Raw genomic sequence first — 23,979 nt, 5'->3', positions numbered from 1 at the left:
CAATTTAATCATCAGGTTCTTGCCTTTCTTCATCAGAAACCCACCCACTTCCCTCCACCCCCAGGCCCCCATCATGGCTGGCCTGGATGCTGCCCTGGCCTCCCCTTGGTACCAGCTGCCACGTCAGCCTCAGACTATCCCTTCTCCCCACAGAAGCCCAAGGGAGCTTTAAAGAATGTAAAGCAGGCCCCGCCCCTCCTCTGCCCACAGCCCTCCAGCATTCCCACCTCCCTCAGGGTAAAAGCCTGAGTCCTCCCCATGGCCCACACGGGCCTGCACGACCCTGCCCCGTGTCCCCTCCCTGCCCTCCCCTCCTCCCTCTCCCCCCCTCGCTCACTCTGCTCCAGACACACAGGCCTCCTGGCTGTTCCTCGAACACGCCAGGCCCCATCCTGCCCCAGGACCTTTGCATGGGCTGTGCCTGCTGGGGACGCTCTTCCCCCTTCTCTTCTAATGAATTCTGTCATCCATCTGCCAGGTCTCAGATGAGATGTCACCTCCTCAGTGAAGCCCTCCTAGATTGCCCAGCCTAACTCAAAGACCCCAGCTCCTTAGAACCCCTTCCACAATCATAATTAAGTCCGATTTTGTGCACTGATACTTTTATTTTCCGTCTCCCTCACTGCAACATCAGCCCCAAGAGGACCGTGGTCTTTGTCTGGGTCACTGCTGTGTCCTCAGCAGGAGAACAGGACTGGAGACACAGCAGGTGTTTAATCAATGTTGGCTAAATGAGGAATGAAAAATGAAACCAATGCGCGACGCTACTCAGGGATGCGGGAACATCTCTGTCCTCATGGACCCCAAAACCTTGATACTCTATAACTCCCACTTCACCCAACCCACCTGAGTCACCTGAACCCCAGGGGCAGCAGTAATGAGGGGTCGTGGGAGGTCTTCCACCCAAGGCCCAGCTCTCCTCGGAGAACACTTGCTGAGAAGCCTGAGACGTCTAGGCCCCAAACCCATTTCCCTGATAGGGGAACCTGAGGAACACAGAGGGCGAGCCACTGGCCCAAGGTCACACAGCACACCCACGTTCAGACCTAGAACTGGATAGGTAGGTAGAAGATTTCAGAGTTCCACTTTGGGCGGCAGGCCAGCTCCTGGAGGGACAGAGGGATGGATGGACGGCGGGGCAGACAATGGTGCACAGGCTTGTGGCTTCATACTGGCTGGAGAGCCTCAGACAGCAAACACCCAGCCCCCAGGTGCCACAGCCTGCCTTGCCCCAGAATGTCTTCTCTCCCATCAGCTGGGTCCCGACTCAGGGAACATGGCCATCCCCCTCGAAGCTTCCAGAAGGGTGCCCAGTCTTAAGGGTGGATGCTACAGGGCGCCCATTCCCTCCCCAGGGTCTGGGGGCACAGAAATGGGCAGAGATGTGGCCAGAGTCCCACAGCAGCTCAGTCTCCCGTCTCCTGTCTGTTAACCTGAGCCCCCCACCCAGCGTCCCTAGCCCCCAGACCTCGCTCTACTCAGAACTTCCTATCGTAGGCCCTGGGGCAACGGAGTCATGGCTACTGCAAGGTTTCAGATCCAGCTAACATACTGCAAACCTTCCCAGAGGACGGCCAGCCTTGGCACCCTCCTGGCCACAGACACCGGCACATTCGGACTCTTAACCGCCTCTGGGCAGCCCTGGCCACGCTTCCAGGTGGGAGACTCCGGAATGGCTTTCTCTCCATTGTCTGGCCTTGGTTTCCTCGCTCCTGACCACCTCTCCTCCATTTCCAACTGCCCAGGGAGGGGTCACTGCTGCCGCCAACCACGTCTGAACCCCCTTCACAAATGTCCAAGCGTCCCCGAATCCGAGAGGCCAGAGAACGGGGCGAGAAGCCCTTTGGCTCCCCGCTGTCCCCTCCTGCCCCCCAAGACTTCCACCCGAGGCGCAGCCGGCACTGGTGGGTGCCTTCGCACTCACCATCCACCACATCTTGGCCGTCATGTCGTAGCAGAGCTGCCATTTGACCGAGGTCTCGCCCGGCTTGCTGGACACCAGGGGCCCGGGCACCTCCATTCTTGGAAGGAGGCAAGGGCAGCCCGAGCTGCCTCACTCGGTCGGGAGCACAGGCTGGGCCGGCCGCCTAGGGTGCAGGTCCAGGGTCCAGACTTCCATAGCCCCGAGCGAGGGGCTTTCTCTGGGGGAGTCGGAAGAAGGTGCCGGGGACTCTCAGAGCTGGAGATCACAGGCTTGAGAGAGAGGGGGAGGGATGCAGATGCATTGGTCTGAAACACACCAGGCCGGTCTCTTGCAAGTGGCCACCCACAGCCCAAGGAGGCCGTCGCAGGCCGTGGAGTGTGTGTGTGTGTGTGTGTGTGTGTGTGTGTGTGAGAGAGAGCGCGGCCGGTACGTGGATTTGTGAATGAGCCTCTGATTGGGAATACCCCCCTCCCACCCCCGGAAGGCGTGTGGCTCGTCCTCCCCTTCCCCTGCTGATTCGCCTTCCCATCAACTCCATCAGGGAAAAAAGCTCGGGGGCCGGAGGGAGTTGGGGTGCGTGCAGCGGGGGGCCTCGACCCTCCCTCCCTCCTTCCCACCCACCCCTGTCTTGGATGCTGGCTGGGGAGGTGCCCAGGCCCCGAGGCCTCATTAACTCCAGGCGGGGCCCTGAAGCCAAGGCACAGCAGATGGTACGTTTTGAGAGGTGGGGAGAGAGGCACTCTCGGTGTACAAAGAGGGTGGCATCCGAGGGCCCTGGATTGTTGAGTCCTGGCTGTGTGATCTCGGACCAGTCCCTGGGCCTCTCTGGGCTTCACTCTCCCTGTCTTGAAGATGTCAGCTGACCACTGAGGACGTGGTACGGGTGGGGATGGGGGACGAGACAAAATGCAGACGTGCAGAGAAGGGGGTGGGATCATCATCTCACTTTTTTCCTTCCTTCTCCCAATTTCTGAGCAGAAGCCAGCCAGGGGGATTCTTTTGATCTCATCATCTAATGGTTGTTGTGCATTTATGGAGCGCCGAGGGTGTGCCTAAGCTCGATGAGAAGGGGCTGGTCCCTGCTCTGTGTGGGCTGATGCCCTGGCCCGACACTGGCAGTAGGAGAGACTGAAGGTGGACAGCAGGAAGGACCCCCTGGCCTGGCCAGGAGCTGCTGGGAGCTCTGATGTGGCAGCAGCGAGGTCTGGCTGGAGAGCGTGTGGCATCTGGTTTTCCACTGGGCTTTAAGCCTGCCAATTAGGAGTGGAGAGAGGGAATGGGAGATGGTGGCAGTAGGACTGGACATGAGTGGGGACCGAAGCTGACCCCTGTGGCATCGGGAGTGAGCACAGTGGCACGCTGGGAATGGCTGCCCCAGGCCCGCCCCTTCTGCTCTGCCACCAACCTGGCGGATTCTTCCTAAAACATGGCTCTGACGGGTTCTCTTTCCTGCCTACCACCCTCCATGCTCCCCAGGCCCCCACTGAGACTGGGCCTGGCTTCCTCCTGGTCCCCTCTGTCCGGCACACCCTTCCTCCTTTCGTCACCTGCGGACTCCTATGCATCCTTCAAAACCAGCCCAATATTCCCCACCTGTCCCTGAGGGTGAGAGATAGAGTCAGAGATAAAGAGAAACAGAGACACTAAGAGAGAGAGACAGAGATGGAGAGACAGAGTGAGTGAGAGAGACAGAGAGACACCCAGCCGTGCCCTGTCCACCGTCTGGGCTACACGTACACGCTCTTACCTCCCACCCTGAGAGGCTTGGATTATCAGCCACCGTTTGTTTTTTTTAATACCTATTTATTTATTTGGCTGAGCCAGGTCTTAGTTGCTGCACGCGGGATCTTTGTTGCAACGTGCGGGATCTCTAGTTGCTGCATGCGAGATCTAGTTCCATGACCAGGGATCCAACCCCGGGCCCCCTGCATTGGGAGGGCGGAGTCTTAACCATTGGACCACCAGGGAAGTCCCTCAGCCACCTTTTTCTTGTTGGAAAGACATTGTGCAACCCACACCCTCTGGCCCTAGGTTCCAACCCTGAGCACACGGGACTGAGAGTTTCTGTGTCTGGCCTGGGGACTCCCAGAGGACAGGACCTGGGTCTGAGCCCTAGCTGGGACTCCCACACACAACAGGCTCCACCGATCCCTGACCAAGCGCAAGGGTGTGGATCCGATTTGATTATTCAGATCACTGTTATTAACAGCAACTGTTTCTTGACCACCTACCACACGCCAGAAGCCGTGTAAGGTCAGTACAGACAGGAAAACGGAGGCTCCGAGAAGTTTAGTCACGAACCCAGGGACACACAGCAAGTAGAACTCACTTCTGTGATTTGGGGGGGATGCCGAACACCTACCCAGCTTCCACCCTCGCCTCCTTCGGGTCTCAGCTCAGATGACACCTCCTAAGACGCCCGCCCAGCCCCCTGCTTAATAGTGTTTGCCACCACGCACATGCAGCCCCCTCCAGCTTTATTTCCCTTAATCACTTTACTTATTGATTGTCTGTGGCCCCCAGCTGGAGGGGGGGGGGATGTCAGCTTTTGTCTGTCTTCTTCACGGCTTTGGCCACAGTGTCCGGAACAGTGCCTGGCACAGAGTAGGCTCTCGGTAATCTATTTGTTGAAATGAATGAATGAGCGGGTCAGGGTTTTGCAAACATTGGCATTTCCTGTTGACTCTCCCCAAAGGCATTTTCCTCTTGGCACAAAAGCTGCAGGCCTGGCAAGGGGGGTGGGGAGGGGCAAGGGGCCGGGCATGGCTCTCGTGGCCCCAAGCGGGGCCACGCCTCGGCCAGCTTGCCCAGCTGAGGCCGGCAGGGCCCAGCCCAGCGGACGCGGTTCACCCACACGGAGGCCCCCGTCCCGTAACTATAATTTGCCTCAGTACCTTGTGATCGTAGGAGACCGTTACCCCCACAGATGTGCAGTGGGGGTCAGCCATTCAGACAGTGGGTCAGAGCCCCGTGGCGGAAGGCAGATGTAGGAGGTGGCTTTCAAACAGGAAGGGCGAGGGAAGGAGACTTCACAGGGAGAGCCAGGGAGAAACAGAGGGGCTGAGACAAAGAGAGACACAGAGAGACAGACAGAGAGACAGAACAAGAAAGGCCTAGAGACCCAGCCATGCCCTGTGCGACAGGGGAGCTGGTGAGGCTGCTGGGCACCCCTCCCCCCCCCACATCCGGTCGAGGGGCCTGACTCGTCAGCTACATCTCCATTCAAGGAAACTGAGACCCCTGCGGGCCAGCTGCATGCCCAAAGCCTCAGTGGCAGCTGAGCTGGACCAGGGCCCAGTGAGGGTCCCCCAGCACCTCCCCCACTTCCCACCCCCCAATCCCAAGGACAGAGGGCCCAGGGCCACTCTGAACCTCAGTTTCCCCAGATGCCAAAAGAGGAGGTTAGGTAGGAAAGCCCCCTTCAACCTCCTGCCACTCACAGACCACCCACCCCCTTTTGTCTGTGTCCGAGTATTACCGAACATTTTCCTTTCCATCCGACCGTTTCTAGAAAAAGACTTGGATGTGTTTAAAGAGAAAAGTACAACTCACCACTACAGGCTGCCACCAGTCAAGGTCAGCTGAAAAGATAAATACAATAAAAATCCTCCCCAGTCCTATCCAACTCTAAGCAGAAAACAAACCTGAAGCCTGTTCTGTCTTTCCTAAAAAGATGATCAAGCATTAAAGAGGTGTTGTAGACAGGTTGGGAGCCCCCAAAGGCCACAGGACAAGATCAAATGATCTAACAAATGTGTAACTGGAATCTCAGAAGGACAAGGAAAAGTGGGCAGAAGGATATTTTGAGAGAGAATGGCCCAGCATTGGAAGCTCAGAGTCCTAACCACTGGACCACCAGGGGATTCCCTCAATTGACTTAAAAGAGAGAGAGAGAGAGAGAGAGAGAATGGCCCAATAATTTTCCAAAATTTAAGACACCGAATCACAGTTCCAAGAAGCTCAGAAAATACCAAACGGAATAAATATTCCCACAAATACATAGCCAGACATGTCATACTCAAAACGCAGAAATTTGAAAATGAAGAGAAAATTCTTGAAGGCAGCTGAGGAGAAAAAGACACATGGCTTACAGAGGGGCAAAGACAAGAATGATCACAGACTTAATTGTGAAAAAAAAAGGATGTCTTTAAAGTGCTGATAGGAAAAGACTGTCCACCCAGAAGCTTATACCCAGTGAAAATATCATTTGAATATGGAGGGGAAATAAAGGCTTTTCCAGCAAACAAAAGCTGAGGAAACTCATGATTAGCAAGACACCCATTTTAAATACAAAGACATAGATAAGACTAAAAGGATGGGGGAAATATACCAAGAAAATAGTCATTTAAAATATACTGGGGGGCTTCCCTGGTGGCGCAGTGGTTAAGAACCCGCCTGCCAATGCAGGGGACACGGGTTCGAGCCCTGTTTCGGGAAGATCCCACACGTCACGGAGCAACTAAACCCGTGCGCCACAACTACTGAGCCCGTGTGCCACAACTACTGAAGCCCGTGCGCCTAGAGCCCGTGCTCCGCAACAAGAGAAGCCACTGCAATGAGAAGCCCGCGCACTGCAACGAAGAGTAGCCCCCGCTCACCGAAACTAGAGGAAGCCCGCGCGCAGCCAAAAATAAAATAAATAAATAAATAAAATTTTAAAAGCAGACAAAGCAGACATCATAGCAAGGGACATATATGATAAAAGGGCCAATTTACCCATCTTGAATGTGTATGCATCTCACCACATACAACCAGCAAACAATCCAACAATATACAGTCAAGACACACAAAACAAAAACTGATAAAGATGAAAGGAAAAGTGACAGATCTACAATTATACTTGGAGACTTCAAACTATGCTCTCAGCAGTTGGTGGAAAAAGTAGACAGAAAATCTGCAAAGAACTAGAAGACCTTGATAACATTATCAACCAACTTGAAATGGTATTTCTAGAACACTCCACCCAACAACAGCAGAATATACATCGTTTTCAAGTTAACATGGGACCTTCAACAAGATAGACCATATTCTTTAATCATACGCACCAAGGTAGGTCATAAAACGAACCTTAAATTTAAGAAAAGTCAAATCATCCGAAGTATGTAACAAAATTAAACTAGATATCAGTAACTATGTGAAAAAAAATCAGAAAGCTATGTGAAAAAAATCTCCAAAGATCTGGAGATTAAACCGTAAACTTCTTACTAACCTATATGGAAGAGCCATGAGAAAATACTTTTTATTCAATGAAAATGAAAATCAAAATTTGTGAGATGTAGCTAAAACAGTGCTTAGGAGAAAAATCATAGCATTAAATGCTTATATTATAAATTATATGAATGTACTTAATGTCATTGAGCTGTACTCCTAAAATGGTAAATTTTATGCTACATGTATTTAACTACAATTGGAAAAACCACAAGGAAGGAAAAAGTAACCTAACCGTGGGAGTGACGCCATCACCTTCGCATATTCCATTGGTTAGAGCAAGTCGCAGGCCCCTCCCACACTCAAGGGGAGGGGGTGACTCCCCAGTCTGGGCGCGGGGCAGATACGGAAGCTCTTTTCTCTGCACCGGACAGACCTTCCCAGCTCAGGACCGTTTTACCCGACCTCCAGCCCTGCACAATCTCTCCATCAGGTTTCCAGCTGGATTTCATCCTCCTACCATCGCACGACGTGACGCTCGCTCATGCCTTTCCTGTAGCCAAGAGTGCCCTCCTCTGGCCCTTGACCTTCATCCCTGTCTTTCCAGGCCCCACTCAAATGCCACCTCCCCCTGGAAACCTTCCATTACCACCAGAGGCCTTGACCTGGGGTTTGCTCAGGCATATTTCTTTCTTTGACTCTCAATTTCCCCATCTGTACAATGGATCCAATGATGTCCTCTTTGCGGCTTTGTAGTGAGGTCCCAATGCAATGTCAGATGTCTCCAAGCCAGGGTTCTGGGCATGGGACATTCCTTCCTTCTTTCCTTCCTTCCTCAGACTTTTATTGAGCACCTGCTGTATGCCAGGTCCTGTACTGAGCTCTGGGGGACATAGCACAATCAAGGCAGACCCCAGATTCTCCCAAGGGGAATTCTGGGGGGCCCTGGCCTCATCTAAGCCACACCATTGCCCGCCTGGAAGCCGGCACAAGCCTCCTCTATTTACATAGTGGGCAGTTTGCTCTTCACACAACAGCCAGAGGGAAACTAAAAGATGTAGATGTGATTGTCTCACCTCTCCCTCCTATAAAACACTCCATGGCTCCCTATTGCCTTTGGGATAGAGACCAATATCTCTACCAGGTCTACAGGGCCTGTGATGCCTGAAAGTTAGCCCCCTGCTAACTTATCCCACCCCCACTCGCTGTGAGTGGAAAGGAGGTGATATCCAGGTAAAAGAGGGTTCTAGGCAAAGGGCTCAGCCAGTGCAAAGACTCTGAGGGAGAGCCATGCCTGGCATGGTGGAAGATCAGCGAAGAGGACAGTGTGTCTGGGGCAGAGTGAGCGAGGCGGAGAGAGGGAGGAGGGGAGGGCAAAGAGGGGACGGGGCAGGCCGTGCAGGGCCTTGTGGGCCGCCGGAAGGACTTGGGCTTTTACCCCCAGGGAGGTGGGACCCTGGAGGGCTGTGGGCAGAGGAGAGGCAGGGCGTGACTCAGGTGCTCACAGGCGCCCCCTGGTGGCTGCTTCGAAGAGGACAGACGGGGGGCGCCGGTGAGGACTGGAGCCGAGGGCCTGGATGGAGGGGACTGAGCTGGTCCAGGTGGGAGATCCTAGGGCTGCGTCAAGGGGAGGCAGAGGTGGGGGGAGAAGTGCGCAGATTTAAGACAGACTTTTGAAGGCAGAGGCGACAGGACTTCCTAATAGATTGGTTATGGAGTGAGCAAGCAAGAAGTCAAGGATAACATCAAGATATCTGTCCCCAGCACCTGGAAGGATGGAACTGCCATCTGCAGACATGGAGACGACGTGGGAGCAGCAGGGCTGGGGACCAGGAACAGTTTCGACCTAATGAACATCCGCCTGGAGATGTCAGGTGGATTCATAGATCTGGGGGGCTGGGCTCCTTTGAGGCTTGGATAGGGGGGCAGACAGGCAGAGAGAGTAGGCCCTTGTTCCCGTGGGCTGGCTGAGGGCCTAGGGCTCTTTTTGGACCCTATCCCCAGAGCCCTCTACACACCCGCACACCCACCCACTCAGGGCCCGCAGTCTGGGCCCTGGAGCTGTCCGCGACCCCCGGTGCTGAAGCTCCAGCTCCAGGCAAGAAGCCGGCGCTGGACAAGTGCCTGGCAGGGAGTGCGCGCGCCAAACGCATCCCTGACTTCACCCACGAAAGCAACACTCTTTCGGTGCTATTAGTCTGAGTTGGTTTCTATGCCTCGCACATCCCAACCTGTATTGTACAGACCCCCAAAGAGACGCAGGTGTGTGTCGCTCTAAATCTATTCCAAACTCCTTACTCTATAGGAGGTTACTGCGCCTTTAAGTATCACTGACTGCGTCACTCCTGACGTCACAATCACCCAGGCTCCAAAGACAGGCCTGAGTTCAGGCTGTGGATTGGCTGATGGATCATGAATATGTAGATAACCTCCACCTCTACCTCGTTCTGGTAGGCTCAGGAAAGAGGGGTCGGAGAGGAGGCGGGTCTGGGGCGGGGCGATACGCTGGGGGCGTGGTCAGGGGGTGTTCGGGTGCATTTTGTTCCCGGCTGTGTCTCCAGTAACTACCTACAGCAGCGCCCGGCAAACCGCAGGCGCTCAGTAAATGCCTGTTGACGTTCGAATCCAGTAGGAGTGATGTCCGAGAGTTCACGTTTCTGATTCGGGAGGTCCTGTGTTGCCTTCTCTCAATGTTATATTATAATGACAACGGCTGTTATTCGTGTGCATTAATCTTCTTGATCGTATCAACAATCCTGGATGGTGCATAGTATTTTACAGATGAGGAAACTGAGGCTTGGAAAGAGAATGAGGTTGTTCAAGGGCACGCACACCTTGAATAGCTCAGCAGAAACTGAGGACCCAGATGTGAGCATGCCGGTCTCCGTCCTCGTGGCCCTCACGTCCGTCCAGTGACACCCTGTTTGACCACCACGTGCCCTGCTTGCATCCTCTGTGTAGCTTTGAGGCCAACCAGGCTGAAGGGCTCCCTGTTCTGTCACTAGGGCCCGGGTCATTCCCAACTCTACACCTTGGCCACTACCGTTCCCTGTGCTCGGAAGATTACCTGTGCCTCCACCCCAACCCAGCGCCTCAGAACTCCAGGGTAGGAGGGTTTCCCGGCGTGGGAAACCGCACGTGCAATGGCCCGGCAGCTGGACCACATTCAATCTGGAGAGAGGAGGGGGCAGTAGGGAGGTGGGGCTGATCCCACAGGCTTTAAGGGACGGGCTAAGAAATTTGGGAAAGGTAGCTTTTATGTCCCAGGAGAGAGCCCAGGGATCTCCTCACCACCTCATCTAGCCCCCAGCGCGCGCGCGGCACACGTTGGGTGCTCAATATATGCTTGTGGCATTTCAAGTGAAGGCTCCAGTACTACTGAACGAAGGCGTGAGTCTCTGCTGTCCCCTGCTGGTGGCCAGCAGTGAAGCCTCTGGAAAGTGAATTTTCCGCGGGATTGATTTATTTTGACACTTCTGTAGTGCTTACTCTGGGCTTTGTAAATATTAACTCGTTCATCCCCACAACAGCCCTCAGAAGCGTGCCCGATTAGACTCATTTTCCAGAGGTGGGGGGGATTGAGCTGAAGAGAGATCGGCCACTGGTCTCATAAATGTCATAACTGGGATTCAAACCCTGGGCAGTCTCCAGACTTAAGCTCAAGCTTCCAGACTTAAGCACTATGAGTTTAGGACATTTAGCGAGCAGATACTATGTGCTTGGCTCTAGGGAATAGAAGAGTAAATAAAACAGGACAGGCACCGATGACCTGCTATTTTAGTTACTGTAGCTTTATAATGGGTCTTACTGTTGTATAGGGTAGTGTGGCGCAGAGGTCCAGTGGGCAGGCTCTGCAGCCAGCCACCCAACCTCTCTGTATTTCCATTATCTATCTGTGAACTAGATCCGACCACCTGGGGTTGCTGCGGTGATTAAATGAGTTAATCCTAATAACCAAAGCACTGGGAACAGTGCCTGGCACATAGTATATGCTCAATAAACAGTCATTCATTTTGGTACATTCCAGCCTTGCTTCGCTTACAATTCAATTATGCACATGAACTTGAGAATCGGTTTATCCACTTCCAAGGAAACTATTGCAAGGATCTGAACTGTGATGATGTTCAAGGTTCATCAGGGAGAGAACTGATCCTTTAAGATCGTGAGTTGCCCTGGCTACCTCCGTCATCCACTTCACCACTTGTCTGTTTTTTGGTTTTTTGTTTGTTGGTTGTTTTTTTAAAAAATGTATATCAGTAAAATGTTACCGTTTTCTCTCTGCAGATTTTTCTGAGGTTTATTCCACGTACTTTGTAGTTTCTGTCGTTGTAGTTGATGAGGTTTTGCTGATGTGTTAGTTACCATTGCTGCATGATGAATTACCTTAAAACTTTGTGGCTTAAAACATTTATTATCTCAGTTTCAGAAATCTGGGGTGCTCAGCTGGGTCCTCTGCTTCAGGGTCTCCCACAGGCTGCAATCAAGGTGTTGTGCTGGGCTGGGGTCTCATCTGAAGGCTCGACTGAGGCAGGATCTGCTTCCAAGCCTATGTGGTTGCTGGTAGACTTCAGTTCCTTGCTGGCTGTTGGCTGGAGGCTGCCCCACCCCATTCCTTGCTCTGAGGGTCTCTCCGAAGGGCAGTGGAGCAGTTGAGTTACATGTAGGTACTTTCCCCCAAATAACTCTCACACCTGTCTTTCCCATTCTTTCATCTTTAAAAAAAAGTATTTAAACCTAATTATTAATTTCCTGAAAAATAAATATATTCACCTTGTAAAGATTGCAGCTGAGGTTCAACTCTGCTTAATCTTGGCCTCTAATTCTTCACTCCCCCCAAAGCCACCCCGTCGTCATTTTGGTGAATACACTTCTAGCCTTTTCTTTTTTTAAAATAAATTTATTTATTTACTTATTTAGTTTTGGCTGAATTAGGTCTTCATTGCTGTGTGCGGGCTTTCTCTAGTTGAGGCGAGCAGGGGCTACTCTTTGTTGTGGTGCGTGGGCTTCTCATTGCAGTGGCTTCTCTTGTTGTGGAGCACAGGCTCTAGGCACACGGGCTTCAGTAGTTGTGGCACATGGGCTCAGTAGTTATGGCACACGGGCTTATTTATTCTGTGGCATGTGGGATCTTCCCGGACCAGGGCTTGAACCCGTTTCCCCTGCATTGGCACACGGATTCTTAACAACTGCACCACCAGGGAAGTCCACGTCTAGCCTTTCCTTCTCATTCTTTTTTTTTTTTTAAGATTTTTTTTTGATGTGGACCATTTTTAAAGTCTTTATTGAAATGGCTACAATATTGCTTCTGTTTTATGCTTTGGTTCCCTGCCCATGAGGGATGTGGGATCTCAGCTCCCTAACCAGGGATTAAACCTGCACGCCCTGCATTGGAAGGTGAAGTCTCAACCACTGGACCACCAGGGAAGTCCCATCTTCTCATTCTTACAATCATATACACGTCCTCAGAGAGAATGTTTTAAATATATATATTCTTCTTTCTCTCTCTCTAGTTCTCTCACCACCACCACCACCCCCACATTGGATCACACTCTCTCTGGAGGAAGCCAGCTGCCACGTCATGAGCAGCCCTATGGCGAGGTCCACGTGGTGAGGAACTGAGGCCTCCGGCCAACAGCCATGGGAGGGAACCAGCTTGGAAGCAGCTCCTCCAGCCCCAGTCGAGCCTTCAGATGAGGCAGCCCTGGCTGATGTCTTGACTGTGACCTCCTGAGGGACCCTGAGCCAGAACCCCTCAGCTAATTTACTCCTGGATTCCTGACCCATAGAAACTGGGTGAAATAATAGATGTGTAGTGTTTTAAGCAGCTACATTTTGGGGTGGAGGGGGTTAATTTGTTATGCAGCAACAGCTAACTGATATGCCCTGGGTGTCACTTAGCCTATTCCCCCTGCATGAACACCTACATGACAGCCTGGGCTCAGCCATCCCAAGCACAACCCTATTCTTCTCAGGTAGAATCTCTGTCTTGCACGGGTGCACATTCTAAATGTTTAATGACTCTGAGTTAAATTTATTTATGTACTTTTTTTTTTTTTCGTGCGCTGCAAGGCTTGAGGGATCTTAGTTCCCCAACCAGGGATCAAACCCGGGCCCCAGCAGTGAAAGCACCAAGCCCTGACCACTGGACCGCCAGGGAATTCCCTGACTTTGAGTTAAATTTAAAAGCTTAAATTGGACTATCGCAAATAACAACTTGAATAACAATACATTCAAATTGAAGCCACCACACAGGACAGGGAATTGGGATAGTATAGTGGTTAAGAGACTAGCCTGAGAGCCTGGGTTCAATTACTGCTGTGCAGCCTCGGGGAGGTCACTTAACCTCTCTGGGCTTCAGTTTACTGGCTCATAAAGTGGGGCCATTAATAGGACATACCTCACAAGGCTGTGGCAGGTTGAGTTATGTCGTGTAAAATGTTGAGGCTAGTGTTGTCCGAGAGAACTTCCCAAGTGATGGATGTGTGACTCTTGAGCCCCTGAAATGTGGCTTAGTGTGACTGAGGAAGTAAAGTAATAATTTGATAAATAGATTGAAATGTAAATAGCCACAGGTGGCTAGTAGCTGCTATATTGGATGACACAGGCTTGAAACAATGCTTGGCAAACAGTAAGTGCTTAATAAATGCTTGGTAGGAATATTATTCTGCCCATGTTCTCCAGAGTGCCAATTTACACCCCACCGGCAGCACAGAGGTCACCCAGGTATCCTCCTAACACCCCAACCTGATCACACCCCTCCCTTGCTCAAAATCCTCTGTAGCTCCGAACTGACATCAAGATAATGTCCCAGGGACTTCCCTGGCGGTCCAGTGGTTAGGGCTCCACGCTTCCACTGCAGGGGGCACGGGTTCGATCCTTGGCCAGGGAACTAAGATCCCGCATGCACGTGGCACGGCCAAATAAAATAAAATAAAATAAAAATTCTCCCAGATTTGCTGGTCTCATTGTGATTACAACTTTTAGCGTACTTGAGAATTACTTTCTCTTGTGGGGATAGGGTACTTTTGATTTTTTGTCCCAAAGTACTTTCTCCTTGATTGAAACCTTGGGTGGGCGGGGACAAGGTCCGGCACACAGAAGGTGCTCAGTCGCAAAAGAACCTCTGTAACCCAGCCCCTGTCATCTCTGCATCCATCTCTTCACCCAGTGCTGTGGTCTCAGACAATGATCCAATGACCACAACATGCCAAGCCTCTGAGCCTTTGCCCGGGCTGTTCCTTCCACCTGGAAAACCCTTCCAGGTGGACTCAGACTCACCTTTCCAGCTCCCACTCCAGATGGGCCTCGTTCTCTCTGCTGGAGCTGGAGCAAAGCACTTCCTGTCTCTGAGCCTCAGTCTCCTCAACTGTAAAATGGGATGAGTCCTTGGTAAGATTAAAAGACATCGTTTCTGCAAAGCCCCTGGCAGGATATTAAGTAGCTCATTAAATCGAGTGGTTAGTAACCCTCCCATGGATTTGGAAAGGCTCAGCTTTGGTGTGGCCATCCCCCCTACTCACACCCCTACTCCAGGATTTTACCCTGGAGCCCACGGTTCCCCATCCCAGCTCTCAGGAATTTTTTCCTTTATGACCTTTGAGGCTTTCACTGGGGTGGGGCAGGGGCCTCAAACTGCTCTGTTTTTTCAGCCAAAGCCACATCATCTCTTAGATCTTATCTCCTCCAGGTCTCACCTCTTTGGCACATTTCTGGGTCCTTGACTGTGTCAGGTCCAATGCGGGGATTTCTCCCTCAACATTCCAACTCAAATCTATTGTGTAACAAGTATTGGTGAGGATGCGCAGAAACAGGAACTCTCACGTGTTGCTGGTGGGAACACAGTTACCAGGACCCAGCAATTCCACTCCTAGGTATGTACCTGAGAGAACTGAAACGGATGTTCAGACAGAAACATGCACACGAATAATTACAGCAGCATGATTCACAATGGCCAAAAGGTGGAACCAAGGGCCCACACACTGGAACATCACTCAGCCATGAAAAGGAGAGAAGCCCTGACAGTCGCTACAACGTGGATGGACCCTGAGAACACGATGCTCAGTGAGAGAAGCCAGATACAGAAGGACACACAGGGTGTGATTCCACCGATGGGAAACGTCCAGAACAGGCCAATCTGCAGAGACAGAGAGTGGATTCATGGTTGTCAGGGGCTGGGGGAGGGGAACGGGGCGGGGGTGAGTGCTCATGGGGACGGAGCTTCTTTTTGAGGTGATGAAAACCTTCTGGAACTAGATAGGGGTGATGGTTGCACAACCTTGTGAATGTACTTAATACACTGAATTGTACACTTCGAAATGGTAAAAATGGTGAAATTTATGTTGCATGAATTTTTACCCCAATTGCAAAAATGTGTAATGAATAGTGAGTGTCCTTGAGGGCAGAGCCCAGAACCATCTGGTCACTGCTGCGTCCCTGGTGGCCAGCACAGGGTCAGGCACTCAGTAGCCGTTCAATAAACGTTTGTTGAATGAATGAATGAATGTGTGAATCAACAAACACAGGCACCGGCTCTTCTTGAGAAAGAACACTCCATTTCTTCAATGTCTGGATGAATCCGTCCGAATCCCGGCCATGGGAATGTCAGACCCTTTTCCTCCCGCACCCCTTCACTCTAAATCCGATTTATCTCTAGCCCAGGCACCCGATCCGGCCAGATGTACTTCGTCTTTTTCGACAAGAGAGGGCAAATGAGGGAGGACCCAGTCCTTTAGCAAGTAAAATTTTTATTAAATAAACTTTCAGTTTCTCCAGACCAAAGAGAGGCGTTTTGGACATGAAGATGAAGTCTGCAGCTTCTCACCTGAAACACGCCACAGTGACAGGGACCTCGAGATTCAAACCAAGTCAACCCAAATTTCCCTCCAAGTCTTTTTCTCCTCTTTCTTTCTCTCTCTGTGTGCGTGTGTGTGTGGCGCGGTTTGTCTCCAAAAGTCGGTTTGCAAGTTGAAACTTCATGAAATTACTTGTAGCAGAAATAAAGTACATCGTACAAATCACGTAGGTCTTTGATGTGGAGTATAAAAATGGTATTTACAGCCGGTAAACATGGACCAGAGGACACACGCCACTGCACGCCAGCACGCACTCCTAAGCAGGCCTGGCGGGGGCTGGGCGGGACAGACACGGCCGAGGCCCCGCCACCCCTGAGCACACGCGCACGCACACGCAGACGCACAGGACACAGGCGCACTAGACAGGGTCTCGGAACAATTATCAAACTCTGGAATATCGAAACAGGTTGGTCAGAAGATATTTTTTCTTTTTCTTTTTTTTTTCTTTTTTCTTTTTTTTTTGCTATTTCTTTTTTCTTTTTTTTTTTTTTTCTGGGTCGGTCAACACATTTTGGTAGAAACAAAAGGGAATGCTTTGTTTTTCTTTTCAAAAAAATTTTTTTTCTTGAGTTTATGAAGTTCACTGGTGCCTCGTCTGGCGCGAGGCCCCACCGGATGTCCAAAAAACAAAAACAAAAAAAAACCCGAACTTGACTCTGTGCTTCAAGGGGGGTTTTCACGGTTTGGGTAGCTATACAGAGGCACCCCACAGGATTTCCCTCCCCACCCCAACTAGGAAACAAAAATCCACTGTCGTTTGATTTTTTTCCCCCCATTTCTTTTCTTCTTTGTACCTGCTCAGAAAGATTAAAAAAACAAAAAAAACTTTGTAGAGGTATCTCCGGTGAAGGGATGCTGAGCCCGTGCAAGCTGGGCTTGTCCAGTGCACGTGGCGATCTTGGTCATGAGATTGTGAATTCCAGGCTGGTGATCCAAAGGCAGGGAGGGTGGCCGCCTACCCTTGGGAAGGGGCTCCAGGGGTGGGGGGCTCCCCCGACCCTGTCTGTCCCCGACGGAAAGCTAAGGGCTATTGGTCACATGAGTAAGGCTATGACTGGGGAGGGGAGAGGGTGGGAGAGGCCAAGGGGTCTGTTTTGTGCCTACAACTGGGGAAGGCAGGGCCCTGGAACGAAGGGGATGGGGGTTCCAGAAGCTGCAGCTAGGACCAGGGACACTGAAGCCGGCTGAGCCCACAGGCTCGCGAGAATCGTCGATGGCGGGGGGAGGGGGGTGTCAAAAGTCCTGGAGGTATATCGCGTTGGCTGATGATTCCCAGTGCTTGGCCGGCGCCCTGGTCTGACATGACAGCGGGAGGTGGGGGACACTGGGCTGCCCCGCCAGCCTCAGCCCTTCTGAGCGTCCCTGCTGAGTGACCGGCCCAGGGTCACCTTCTCTTGGATGGAAGGAAGTCGGAAAAGTTTGGTCCCTTGATCTATACTCAAAAAATATATATACTGTCTATAGCTCTATATATATATGCATATATATATATAGGAAAAGTTGCGATTTCATTTGGGGAAGCCACAAAGGTTGTGTGTGTGGGAGGAAGGTGGGAGCGAGGAAATCTCCCAGGAGGGGGCAGTGAACCCCTTGGCCCCCAACTCAGGAGTCCCCCGCAGACCATGAAGCCCCCTCCCCATTCCATGTGGCCTTGGGCAGCGTTTCACATTATGGGGAGGGGGTCAGGGGGGAAGGGGGGGGCTGGTGTCCAAACTCAGTTGTAATTTACGTAAAAGTCCTGGATCGGTTGGAAGTGGGAAGGCCCCTCACCTGGCGGAGAAGGGAGGGGCGTTAGGGCGCGGCGCTGGGAGCGGGAGAGTCACGTCGGCCGACAACACCACCTCCCACCCACCCCCCTGCCCTGGCCAGGCTGGGGTCTGGGAACCAAGGGCCCCCACCTTTGCAGAAAAAGTCCATTTCGGGGTCTGGAGGCTGACACACCCGGCTTGGAAGGGACCGAGGGTCGCCAAGCCCGTGTCCTCATCCGGCCACTGGGGACAAACATTTCTTTCTGCCTCCTCTTCCCAGCTCCCTGCCCCTGAAGCTCCACGAAGCGGTTCCCCGCCCCCATTTCTGTTCATTCGTGGTGCTGGAAACAGTGTCTGGCGCACAGTAGGTGCTTAGTGAGGATTTGCTGTCAGCATGTTCAAAGCACGCCGAAATCCTGTTGTTGGCTTCTGGTGGCGGATTTCCGCGAGCGCGCCCCCGACGACCCACGACCCGGTGACTGAACACCCTGGAATCTGTGGGTGCTGCCCCGGCAGGGTCTGGGAACGGCCCCTCACTGAGCACCTGCTTCGCACCAGACCCCAGAGGAGCCTCTGGGATGATGATGGTGACGGCGGTTAAGAGGAAAATATCAAAACGACTTCTCCAGAGCTTTCCAGGTGGCTGGTCCTGGGCTCAGCCGGGAAAACACCGAGTGCCCCGTGACTCCGCCCCGCGACCCCTGGAGGAGGCCACAGGCACGGGCCCATTTCACAGATGAGGCTTGCCACGGCTTGGGCTCACTTATAAGTTTCCCCATTGGCCCCTGAGGCTCACGGCTCATTCCCCAAAGAAGCGATGAGTTGACAGAGGTGTTCACTCTGATGGCACAAACACTCTTGGGGATTTGCTCATCTGTTCGAGGGGATTTCCGACACACACCCACCGCCGCATGCTGTCGGGTGGGGCAAATATTCCACTCTCCCATCAACCCACTGGGTATGAATTATGCCAAATGAAGAGCTCCCAGAGGGGCCCAGCTGAGAGAACAGATTCTTAGGACAGGACAGAAACACCTCCCCAGAGCCCGCCCCCATCCCAGACCAAGCCCCATCTCTCAGGTGAACTTTTTTTCATCCTTCAAAGCCTTCTCCAGGAAGGATTCCCTAACTACCCTCCCCAACCCCATCCTACTGCTCCGGTTCCAGCCCTGACCACGGGGGTGGGGGGTGGGGGGGGGATTGGGGGTGTCTTCGTCCAGCTCTGTCCCCGTCAACCAAACCTGGGGGCTCCTTGTAGCCTCTTGCAGCATCCCCCCAGCCTCGGGAGGGTTTGGAGAATGAGGAGGGGGTGCGGACAAGACCGGGGTGGGGGCGGGAGCAGGGGCGGGGCCGCCTGGCGGCTCACCTGGGCCAAGCCCGCAGCCTCGGGGCGCTGTGGGCCGGTCAGTAGGGGTGTCCCGGATCTTTGGGCCGCTTCAGCTGCACTTTGAGCCTCTTCATGCCGATCTGAAAGCCGTTCATGGCCTGGATGGCGGTCTGCGCGCTGGCCGGGTTGTCAAAGCTCACGAAGCCTGCGGAGACCGGGGTGGACCCACGATGGAGGGCAACGCGGGCGTCCTCTGCTCGCTCCAGCGCTGCAGCCCTGGCTGCCCGGCTCGCGGGGTCCTGGGGGCGGGGGTGTACGCTCGCAGGGGCAGACGGCCCAGGGAGGTGGGAGGGCTTCGCAGAGCACACACAGCAGCCCTGGCCTGGTTCTGACACGCGCTGGGCTTGCGCGCCTGCGGGACGGGGCGCTCACTCCTTACCTGGGGTCTGCTCTGCTGAGACTTCCCAACTGACGTGGGGGACAGGCTGGGTCTCTGGGGGCCCCGGGAGGGCCATGTTCTCCCTCCCCAGACCGCATGCCTGCCTCCTTCGAGGCTCTGGATGCCCACCCTGTGCCTCCTCTGAGATCTCTATCCATCTGGGGTCTTGTCTGCCCATGTGACTGTGTCCGTCTGTCTGTACTTGTCTGTTTCTCTGTGTCTTTGTGTGTGTGTGTGTGTGTGTGTGTGTGTGTCTTTGTGTTTCTTCTCTCTGTTCCTCCCTTTCTGTCTCTTCTCTTTTGGTCTCTGTCTCTCTTTCCAGTCCCATTTCTCTGTTTCTCTCTGTCTTTGTGTGTGTGTGTGTGTGTGTGTGTGTGTGTGTGTGTCTTTGTGTTTCTTCTCTCTGTTCCTCCCTTCCTGTCTCTTCTCTTTTGGTCTCTGTCTCTCTTTCCAGTCCCAGACGCGCCCTCACCCTGGGCCATCAGAAACACTCCAGCATCCCCCCACCCCCGCCTTAAGCTTCCACCAGCATGACACCCTCCACCTGGCCCTACTCCTGCCCCTCACATGTTGGTCCTCACAGACTTCCTGGGGGACTGTGCAGAGACCACAGGGGCTGGGGAGGTCCTCCAGGGGGAGAGGACTGCATGTGCGGGCATTTGGGGGCAGGATACCTGAGCTCCATGGGAGAGGCTGGGTGGGAGGTCATGCAGAGAGATGGTGGGGTCAGGGCTGAGGGGTCTGGCTGAGGCCCATGGGGAGCCATAGGGGAATCTGGAGCTGGGGTGGGTGGATGTCTTCACACCACCCACACCTCCCATTACATAGAGGAGGAAACTGAGGCTCAGAGAAGGCATGTGACCCCCTGACTGCTGAATGTGACAGAGTAGGTTTTCCTCCAGAAATTTCCTTCTTCTTCCTGGAAGCAGGAGGTAGAGGAGAGAGCCTGGGCACTGGAGGGGGGGGGGGGTGTCCCTAACTTGCTGTGTGACCTCAAGCATGTCGCTTGACCATTCTGTGCCTCTCTTTCCTCCCCATGTAAATTGGGATAATTCTTCCCTTTTATGGTTGGATAACGAGTATATACAGGAGGTGCTTAATAAATAGTCAGAAGTCGACCCTTCCAAGAGGACAGGGTGGGTTCAGAGCCCAGATTTTGGAGTCAAACAGACTGGTTCTAACCTAGGTTCTGCCTCTTTGCTGCCATGTGACTTTGGACAAGTTACGTGCCTCTCTGAGCCTTAATGTCCTCTGTTTCTGGGGACAAGGAAGTTCTCGCCACAGCCCACAAGGCCCTGCACGACCTGCCCCGTCCCCTCCCTGCCCTCCCCCCTCCCTCTCTCCCCCTCGCTCACTCTGCTCCAGCCACACAGGCCTCCTCGCTGTTGCTCCAACATGCCAGGCCCGGTCCTGCCCCAGGGCCTTTGCACATGCGGTTCCCTCTGCCTAGAACACTCTTCTCCAAGACACCCCATGGCTGGCTCCTCATCATTCAGGTCTCAGTTGAAGTGTTGCCTCCTCCTTATCAGTCTGTATTTTCTCACCAGTTTTATTTTTGTCTATACCATTTATAACTCCCTGGCCTATATCCTATATTTGTTAATTTCCATCTCCTCCCCCTGGACCTGTGCTTTCCAATTTGGTCGGCAGCCACTGGCCATGGGTGGTTATTTCAACTGAAATTCATTAAAATTAAGTAAAATAAAAAATTCAGTCCTGTGGTCACACTGGTCACATTTCAAGCACTCAGCAGCCACATGGGGTGGTCGGCTCAGACAGCAGAGATGTAGAGCATTTCTATCATCGGAGAAAGTTCTGCAGGCAGAGTGGCAAGACTGTGAGCTTTCAGAGGGCAGTGATTTTTGTTGGCTTCTTGCACTGCTGTGTGCCAGGCACAATGCTGAGCGGTGGCACACAGTAGGTGTACCATATGTCTATTTGTTGATGAATAAATGAACAAGGGAGTCTTAGAAATGCTGCACGGTGAGTCCTTGGCACACAGTAGGTGCTTAATAAGTGTTTACTTTGATTATAAATGTGATTCTTTTTTTTTCTTTTCTTTTTTGGCCACACCGCTCGGCTGATGGGATCTTAATTCCCCTACCAGGGATTGAATCCGGCCCTTGGCAGTGAGAGTATGGAGTCCTAACCACTGGACCTCCGGGGATTCTTTTGGACCAGACCTGTCTCATGGCTGACCACACCCTCCCAACCCCCATTCCAGGGCGAGGGGCGCGTGGGACGGGGCTGGCAAGCAGGAGGGGGCACCCGCAGCAGGGACTCACCAAAACATTTGCTCTGGTTGGTGGCCCGATCCATAAACACCTTGGAGGAGATGATATTGCCGAAGGGCAGGAACATCTGCGTCAGCTCCGTGTCTCCAAACTCCTGGGGGAGGTGGTAGATAAACAGGTTACAGCCTTCGGGACCTGTAGGTGGGGGAGAGAAAGACATAAAGCCCCCAAGGAGAGGAGGCGGACCCCCGGGGGAGGGGCACGGGTCCGGAGCCCACATCTGACATCTCCAGCTGTTGGGAGAGGGGTGCCCCGTGACACTCAGAAAGAAGAGGCATGGAAGTGGCAGGAAGGGGAAGGCCGGGAGCCCTAATCCCTTGTCTATAAAATCCCACACTCAGACACTCCAAACCTCTAATGATCCTCAGGCCCCAGAGAACTTATAAAATTCGTATGATTCCTACCCTCCACAACTGAGATAAATTCTTCCATCCCAGACCCCAGATAATCCAAAAATCCCATACAACCCCAACCCCGGAAAATCCCTAAGCCTCAAACTCCTGGTCATTTATAGAAATCAGATCAACTGGGCGTAGGGTATACGGACACTCTGTACTGTCTTTGCAATAACTCCATAATTCTAAAACTGGTTTTAAAATGAAATATGCCTTTTTGAAAGTCTGATGATCACAGAATAAAATCAGACTAGTAATTGCCTGGTCCTAAACCCCAAATACCCAGATATTTTTCAAAACCTTGGACAACCCTCCAAACTTTGGATAATTTTCAAAACCTTGGATAATTTCAAAAATGATGCAAAGATAAAATCAAGTAAAATAGAGATTATTCTCTAGTCCCGAACCCCAGATATTCTGAAACCGCCGGTAATTTTTAAATGATATGCTATATCAACCAGAAATAATTTTTTAAAGCACAGCTAACCCTCAGAATCATCCCCTCCCCCAGTAATCCCCAGTCATGGCTCATATAAGAACCATAAATAATAATAGCATTTGAAAACCTTGATTATCCAAAGTCATCAACAGTCCTCAAACCTGCCTCTAATCCAAAACCTACAGACAACCTTCTCCCAGGTCCCCCCACAAAAAGGTAGCCCTCAAACCACCGAGAATCCCCCCACCCTCACAATGAATATTCCCCACCCCAGAAAATACAAAATCCAAGATTACACATTCACATCCACATCCACCCTTATCTTCCTGATGGGGACCACAGTTCTGCTAACATGCTTCTTGTTGCTGTCGTTGTTGTTGTTTTTGTTTGTTTGGCCATGCCCCGAGACTTGTGGGATCTTAGTTCCTCGACCAGGGATTGAACCTAGCGCCACGGCGGTGAAAGCACCGAATCCTAACCACTGGACCTCCAGGGAATTCCCTAACATGCTTGTTTTTAAAATGCAAGTGTGTTCCCATACAACTGATATGTTATGGAACAGTTTTGAGCAAACAAGAATTTCGTGTTTGTCTGTGTGCTATCTCATCTCCAAGAAACACTAGGTGAATGCAGAAAACCACACGCAGCTGCACCGAACCTCATAAGAAAGCAAAATGTGCGCGCGCACGCATGCACACACACACACACACACACACACACACACACATACAGCTTCAACATCAACTTTCTCAGTTCTCCAAGTATGTTATGAGCAGGGCCCATCCCCGTCTGGGGTTCCGACTCTCCGTCTGATTTCAGACAAGCCTTTCCATCACTTCAAGGTAACTCACATGCTGCAACCCCTCGGATGCCACTTCCCCCTGCAAACTTGCGGTCTTTTCCAAGATAAAGTACCAAATTTATTGTACTCTTCGGGTATCTCTAAACTATCTAACACGCATAAAACTGTGCTACTGTTTTCATTAGCATCTTATCTTTTTTCTTTTTTGGCACCTCATAGCCAACGTTTCTGAATGGTGTACCACGACCCCATTTCCCCCACGAGCCTTGTAGTTGGTATTGTGAGGTTCTGCAAACTCAGGTGACTTTCCAGAAAGCATACATCCTGTTACAGCAGCACGGACTGCATCGGGACCAGCTTTTCTCCACTGCACCCTGCCAGTGTTCCCCTTCCTGCAGGCCCAGGGCAAGGGAGAAATTGAACAGAGCCTCACAGAAATCAGTCTGCGGGCCAGGCCACCCGAAAGCTTCCCAGGTCGCGGAGCGATTTGGGGCTTTTCTGGTTGGTTGCCTCTCCCCAGCCCCCGCCCCCACCCCCACTAGATGGATGAAGGAGAGGAAGGGCCTCCCTGGCTGAGTGCCCACTATGTGTCAGGAACCGCCGCTGCTTAC

General features: G+C 52.4%; 1 protein-coding gene across 5 annotated transcripts in view; it reads right to left on the bottom strand.

Annotated features, from left to right (window-relative positions):
* Positions 1–18,833: 18,833 nt before the first annotated feature.
* The window catches only part of CELF5 (CUGBP Elav-like family member 5), a 46,901-nt gene continuing 41,755 nt past the window's right edge, over positions 18,834–23,979 (bottom strand). For 3 of the 5 annotated variants that reach the window (XM_079918891.1, XM_079918892.1, XM_079918893.1), the window contains exons 11-12: positions 21,724–21,867; positions 18,834–19,204 (exon numbers count right to left, since the gene is read on the bottom strand). In XM_079918891.1, the coding sequence (XP_079775017.1) occupies positions 19,077–19,204; positions 21,724–21,867 (272 nt within the window). In that variant the 3' untranslated portion in view covers positions 18,834–19,076. Of the gene's footprint in view, positions 19,280–21,723; positions 21,868–23,979 lie in introns of all 5 variants that reach the window. The other 2 variants (XM_079918889.1, XM_079918890.1) reach the window with 2 other exon arrangements.

Source organism: Stenella coeruleoalba, assembly GCF_951394435.1.
Source record: "Stenella coeruleoalba genome assembly, chromosome: 3".
Taxonomy (NCBI): domain Eukaryota; kingdom Metazoa; phylum Chordata; class Mammalia; order Artiodactyla; family Delphinidae; genus Stenella; species Stenella coeruleoalba.
Note: the sequence above shows the minus strand (reverse complement) of the source record. Positions and strands in the feature narration are given on the sequence as shown.